This window comes from Gossypium hirsutum, chromosome A02, assembly GCF_007990345.1.
Source record: "Gossypium hirsutum isolate 1008001.06 chromosome A02, Gossypium_hirsutum_v2.1, whole genome shotgun sequence".
Lineage (NCBI taxonomy): Eukaryota > Viridiplantae > Streptophyta > Magnoliopsida > Malvales > Malvaceae > Gossypium > Gossypium hirsutum.
Genome location: NC_053425.1, coordinates 62815785 through 62822779, shown reverse-complemented (window position 1 = coordinate 62822779; position 6995 = coordinate 62815785). Strand labels below are relative to the sequence as shown.

General features: G+C 35.7%; 1 protein-coding gene across 2 annotated transcripts; it reads left to right on the top strand.

Annotated features, from left to right (window-relative positions):
- Positions 1–1417: 1417 nt before the first annotated feature.
- LOC107951999 (RNA-binding protein 2) lies at positions 1418–4660 on the top strand. 2 transcript variants are annotated; one of them, XM_016887207.2, is made up of 7 exons: positions 1418–1601; positions 1709–1815; positions 2861–2997; positions 3091–3379; positions 3488–3549; positions 3681–3762; positions 4109–4660. In XM_016887207.2, exons 2-7 carry the CDS (start codon positions 1728–1730, stop codon positions 4210–4212), a joined length of 762 nt encoding a protein of 253 aa, XP_016742696.1. In that variant the 5' UTR covers positions 1418–1601; positions 1709–1727; the 3' UTR covers positions 4213–4660. The 2 variants fall into 2 exon arrangements, with proteins under 2 accessions (XP_016742696.1, XP_040942596.1); XM_041086662.1 differs by lacking the exons at positions 1418–1601; positions 1709–1815 and adding an exon at positions 2549–2692.
- Positions 4661–6995: the final 2335 nt, after the last annotated feature.

Below are 6995 nucleotides of genomic sequence, written 5' to 3'. Positions count from 1 at the left end.
CTAATAAACTGTACTAATTGGCCTGACCAAAAATTCTAGAAAAAAATATGTAGATGGGCATATGAGTCTAGTTTCAGGAAAAAATTACGAAACTGATTTTTGAGTTGTGAAACTCAAGATATGATTTTTAAGGTGACAGTGTTGCAGTTAGCCAACTGCCTGGAAAATTTTAAAATGGACTGCGATAGTAAGCGAATTTAGTTTGTGAACCCCTCGTGTCCGACTCCGGCAACGGTCTCGGGTACGGGGTGTTACAAAGGAGTGGCTGAAATTTTGAAGCTCCAAAACCCCTAAAATGGCTGATATTTTCGATGGTATGGACAAGATATGAAAAAGATGACAACCCCTTTCTTTTTGTTTTATTTCTAGTCAAAATTAAGCTACTAACTTCATCTAATTTTGACTTTTCTACTCCTATTTGTCTCTATAGCCGGCCAGCCTTATTAAAATGGGTTTATTTGCCCTTTAAAGACACTAAATTATGATTCTCTAGTTACTTAACACCATTTTCTAGAAAACAAAACTTTTTCCCTTTATGCAATTTAGTCATCTTTCGCAATTGAGCATGCATTCGCTAAAATTATTTTACCAAAATTTTTATGCACTTATATAAACATGCTATAACACATAAAATAATATTAAAAATAATTTCTCCGACCTCGGGCTAGTGGTTTTGAAACCACTGTTCTGATATGGCCCAAAAATCGGGCTGTTACAATTTGTGGGTATCCAAAAAGCTTGATCTCATGACCGAATAATGATTATCAATTGGCCCTCAGTTATACGTGAACCATGATCGCATAATGGCCTTCGACTGAGACCTCGACTTAGACTTTGACTTGTGACCGTATCAAGCACTATCACCCCCAAACCCGACTTCCATAGGATGAGTTTCTGAAGTAATGATCCTATTCCAACATGACAGATGAAATGTATGTGTTTTGAGACGCGTTATCGCATCCCTGACCCCTCAAATCTACTTATAAACTTTTACGATTTCACTTTCAAAACCCTAAACCCAATAAAAACCCTAATTCCTAAAAAAACCCAACCCTAATAATCAACCCTAGCCCTAAAAAAGTTAGTGGTTGATGAGAAAGAGAGAGCTAAACGTGCTTTCCTACCAACTATATAGAAAGCACGCCCAACTGTATATACTTTCACACACTATCTCCAAAATCAGCCTATTTTCTTAAATCTTGAAAAAAAATGAAATATTTAATCAATTAAAAAAATTATCATATATTATCTATTTAGCCTTAAAAAAATAGATTGTTGAATGTGCAATTCATTAAAAGAAAAGTAGACAAAAAAAATTAATGATGGTGGCCAATTCACAATTTTTTATTTAAAGAGATTAAAAAAAACAAAATAAATTCACGGTATAAGTTACCTTAAAATTTTAATATTAAGGAACAATTAAATTAGTACAAACCTTTTTTTAACTTAAGCCCATAGGAGAATCTCCTCTGCAAATCTTTTTTGGGTTTTGCAATAGAAAATAAATAAAAATAAACAAAAATAAAAATCTCTACGAAAATAAACGGAAGAGAAGGACAAGTTCAGAGCCAGGGCTAGGGTTTCCTTAATTTTGAGCCAAGGTCATTTCTTTCTCTGTCAATTAAATACCTTTTCCTTTCTTTTTCTTTTATTTTTTTTCAATCTGGTAAATATGAAAAATTGAATATATTTTTTTGTTTTTGCAAAGGGGATTGAAGCAAAAGTTAATGGCGGATAATTACTGGAATCGGCAGCAGCCAACTCCTCCGATGCTGTCCTCAGGTGGGATGCTTAAACGACCTCGTACTGACTATGGTATGCTTCTTTCCTTTACGTTTCAAATAATTTTCTTGCCCTCTATCTTTTTTACCTATCTTGTAAATTTTTTTTGTTCAATTGTGTTTTAATTTCTGCAGCTATTGATATCAGCTTAGGAAACTTCGAGAACTTTTTAATGGAGTGTTAGAATTTTGTTCAAACTTCATGTTGGGAAAAAGTTGGTTCCTTTGTTATTGGGTTTAATTTTGTTCTATTGTGTTTTAGTTTTAGCCGATTTTGATATCAGTTTAGGAAAAATAAAAAATTCGATTAGATTGGTATGCTTTTGTTCAACTTTATGTTGGGAGAAACTTTTCTCTTTTAATTGTTATTGAGTTTTATTTTGTCCAATTAGATACATTTATGCATAAGCATCCTCAAGAAAACAAAAAGAAAGCCAAAGAGAAAACATAACAAAAGAATGAAAAGGGAACTTAGAACTTATATTCTTTCTTGATTCATCACCAAAAAATCTGATCTGCTCAATGAAAAACTGAATACTATAACCAATTTATAACAAAATCTACAAAATGCTTTTCTAACGACCTGCCAACGTCAGTGAATCAACAGAACCAACAAACTTAACTAGCAAGCTAACGACTAACAGCTTTTGAACTAACAACTAACTGCTAATGCTGTAGACAGTTTGAGTGCTCTATTTCCAAATACTTAGTTCAATATTCAATATCAAACCTTAGCTTAAGGTATCTAGTGCTTTAGTTCAATTGTTCTTTTACCCTTCATTTTCTTTTTTCTTTTTCAAATTGTCTTTTCTTTTTTTGTACAATTTTCTTTGTGCATATCCGATTGCTGAAATAAATTAAGTTATATGTGCATAGTTTCTATTTGCGACAAGTTACCTATTTCATCTTAGGTAGTACCAATTTTGTTCAGACTTGCATTTAGCTTTTTCGCTGTTTAGGTTTCCATTTTGTTTGTAACGAGTTTAAGCAGTATGCATGTTTCACTTCTGTATATTTCTTGAAAGACATTATCTGAATTAAGAAAAGGTTGATCAAATGTTTAATTTTCACCTTCACAGATGCCCCGCCTTCTGGGCTGCATCCAGCTCATGAGATGCATCATAATCTGGCAAGAGATGATGATCAAGGTGGACACCTGGCTGTGAAGGATACGAAAACCATTGGATCAGCATATGATCGTTATCTACAGAGTGCGGTACCATTTTGAATCTTTACTCATGCATAATTATCCCTCATCATGCATCCCCATTTTTGTTTTCTAAAAGCATTCATTAAAATGGTTTTGAAGCAACTTTCTTCTTTTACTTCTGGAGAAGCTAGTACATTTGGTGGGTTGGGAAGGGCTGTTGGTGTTGCAATGCCTGCTCGTCCAATGGCTGATCCTCCTGTGATGGGTCGTCCTGCATCTGCTGCTCCAGATCTGGCACTAAATGGTGGAAATGTCAGTTTTGGCGGTCAATTTCCCATTGACCCAATGGCAAGGCTAGGTCGGGATATTCTACCTCTGCCTCCGGATGCTTCCAATACTCTATTTGTTGAGGGACTTCCTCCTGACAGCAAAAGGAGGGAAGTAGCCCGTATCCTGTTTAATGATGTAATGCTTAATAAGATATATAAATATGTTTTCCATGATACCTTATTTTAACTTGGTTACCTTGCTTCACATTCCTTAACCAAGGCTTTAGATATCTTTCGCCCTTTTGTGGGATATAAAGAAGTACGACTAGTGAGTAAAGAATACAAACATGTAAGTGAACTGGATGTTTGCAAATACTTTATTTGTCTCCTGTATCATGACTTAGTTTGTTGTTTTATTAAGAGCTGGGAAACTGTCATAAGTGTATGTTGAATGCTAAACCCGATGCATTGGTAATGCAGCGTGGGGGAGATCCTATTATCCTTTGTTTTGTTGATTTTTCAAGTCCTGCTTGTGCAGCAACTGCAATGAGTGCCTTGCAAGGTGATCTCTCCTTCCATTGATTTTGACATTTGTAGAAACAGCTATCACTGGAAAACGTACCATGGTTTTTTCTCAGGAGAAAAAAATGACAAATGGATACTTTTGATAGACTTTGGTGCACACACTTGAGCATTTGGCTCAAGTTGGAGGCGTATGTATTACTTGCTTAAAGACAAGAAGTTTGAACTCTTTTTCCTGCAAAATAAATGCTATCAGTTTGGACATGCATTTGAAAAGACTAGTATGAACGATAATATGCCAAGAGCGCATCATACGTCGGCTGATCTGTGCATTTGTGTTAATGCTTGAGTTCGCGAAAGTTTACTTTTGTTTGTGGATTGTGCAGGTTATAAAATCGATGAACATGATCCTGATTCTAACTACTTGAGGCTACAGTTTTCCCGGAACCCAGGTCCACGGTCAGGTTCTGGAGTTCGTGGAAGGAGGTGAATGTCACTTTCTGGAAACAATCAGGCTATTATATGCAAGCCAGTTTTAAGGCAACTTTATTTCATATTTTCCATCTATGATAGGGTTTCGAGGAGTGCCCTTTTTAATTAAAAAAAGTACATTTAAAATTTGCAATTTAAATTGCCAAATCCTGCTAATAATTGGCGCTAGAGATTCACAAAAGAAAAATTTAGTAGAGAGAGGATCAAGCAATTGCGCGTTTCTGGAACCTGTGTTGTACAATAACACTTTTAGATGAAAGAGGGTTTTCTTTTTTCTGGCGGTATAGAAGATGCCGGCATTTGAATTTAGTGTTAATAAAAAAATTAGCGAAGTAATTTAGGATAAATCTATCCAAATATTCATTTTGTAATTGCAATATATATATATATAAAAAGATCATGAAAAGATTTGGAAAAAAATGATTTGTTATTTATACTGCTATTTATATTTATTTGTCTTTATTATTTAATAGTAGTTAAAAAATTACCCACTCTTTCTAAGATTGAAACTGGTATTAAAGAATTACTGCTTTCCCTGTCACATTCCTAGGAAAGTTACTAGATCCAGGTTAATTTTTTTTAATAGTTTTAAGGGTATTTGGAGCATATTGTTGATGGTAAATTTAATAATCTTTGGGTTGATATATAATAAAATATAGCACAAACATGGTTAAGAAGCTTAACCAGTAATTGTTTAGTTGATATGTCAAAACGCAATATGTTTAAAAAAAGGTAATTGCTTTTGGTACACATCAAGGATGATAGTGCTGTCCGACGGATAGCCGCAACACCAAGAAGGTTTGGTTTAAGGACAATGGAATGGATAGTGTTGATATGTCAATGGATCTAGAATCGACTTTATTGTTTTGTAACATTCTTAACCCGTATTTGTTGCCGAAATAAGGTTACGGATTATTACCGTTATTTTTAAAACTAACAAAATTTTAAACATTTTAATTTACAACATCAATCATAGCAAAACCAATCAATGGTATACATATTGTCCCTTATACGAGCCTTCGAGGCCCTAAAAACACATTAGAAATGAATTGGGACTAAACCTGAAACATATGAAATTTTTAGGAAAAAGATGAAAATTTTCAAACTGTAGGGGTGACACGGTCGTGTCCCAGCCCGTGTCTGTGCTAGTGGAACTCTCTTACTTGGGTCACACGGCCAAGCCACACGCCTGTGTGCCAAGCTGTGTACCCTTCGAAATGGCTTCACATGCCCTTGTGCCAGGCCGTATAACTGCCTGACTTGCAACCTTTTGTAAGCTACAGGGGACACACGGCCGTGTCGCATGGTCGTGTGTCACACACGACTGATACACACGCCCGTGTCTTTGGCCGCATGGACGAAAAATAGGTCATTTTCAAGCCATTTTTCTCACCCAACCATGCACACACTTACAACCACTTTTCCCCATATAATCAAGCATTTAAAATGCACCAAACAAAGCATCAACAAGCTAAACCAGTAACGTATATATTCAAACAACTAATATGCCCAAAAGGCACCTCAATTACAGTGATCATACATGTATTACACATTTGCATAGTTAAGCCAAAATTCAACCAATCTTATAACTAAGTTTATACCAATATTTACCACTAAGTTTACATATCAAATTCACATTCAAAATACCAAATTGGCCATTTAACATATATCAACTAATCATTTACACAATTGACCATATATGCCAATTATCACCAATATACCTTAATAACCACATTTGTAACACTCCTAACCAGTATCCGTCGTTGGAACACGGTTTTGAAGTATTACCGAAACATTCAGAATATTTTTCAGATAATTCCTGTAAATTACTATTCATCTACCGATATCATTCAAAACGTCCCTTAATTGGATCCTCGAGGCCCAATACGATCATTAGAATCAAGTCGAGACTTAATCAAAAACTCATAAAATTTTTCACGACATTTCAAAAATCTTCCAAGGTGCAGGGCTCACACGCTTATGTAGTCTAGGGACACGCCCGTGTGGTCGGGCCGTGTACTACACATGCCCATGTCCCTAACCCGTGTAACTCTCTGACTTTCAAGGCATGAAGAAATTGAAGTCACACGGCCAAGTCACACGACAGTGTGCTAGGCCTTGTGGCGAATTTTATTTTCAAAATTTAGGTGCAGTTTTCACACAGCCAGGTAACACGCTCGTGTTCAAGGCCGTGTCAACCACAGGCTGAGACACATGCCTGTGTCTCTATCCGTGTGCCCAATTTTGAGCATTCTGTTTCTCATTTTTAAGATGCAGGGGACACATGGCCGAACCACATGCCCATGGGACAGGCTGTGTGTCACACACGGCCAAGACACACACCCATGTGGACAAAATAAAGCCATTTCCTAGCCTCATTTGTCACCCAAAACTTACCATTTTCTTGCACCAAAACTCAAAAACATATATCCACCAATCCAATATCATATTCACATAAATTTAGCCATCAAACATGTGGTATTATCTCATGCATCAAAGGACATAAACTTACTCTTATCATACACTTATATGCTAACATAATTCCAAAAAACTAACACATAATAAGCACTTATGTGATTATCAAAATATTACTTCAAAAATAGCCAAACTTAGACCACCACTAGTCACTCCAATGACTAGATTACAGAACAACAATTACAAGCCATCATTGGCCAAATAAGCTTATACATGCCATTATACCAAAATGAGATTTCTATTTGTACCAAAATGAGATAGTGGATAGTGTGATGATTGCTCCGACTGACTTCCAACCTTCGCAAG

Excerpts from the sequence above, each read along its gene's own strand:
- LOC107951999 (XM_016887207.2), top strand. The coding sequence starts at position 1,728 with ATGGCGGATAATTACTGGAATCGGCAGCAGCCAACTCCTCCGATGCTG. Across the intron at positions 1,816-2,860 it reads ACGACCTCGTACTGACTATG|ATGCCCCGCCTTCTGGGCTG; the intron begins GTATGCTTCTTT and ends TCACCTTCACAG. Across the intron at positions 3,550-3,680 it reads TGAGTAAAGAATACAAACAT|CGTGGGGGAGATCCTATTAT; the intron begins GTAAGTGAACTG and ends TTGGTAATGCAG.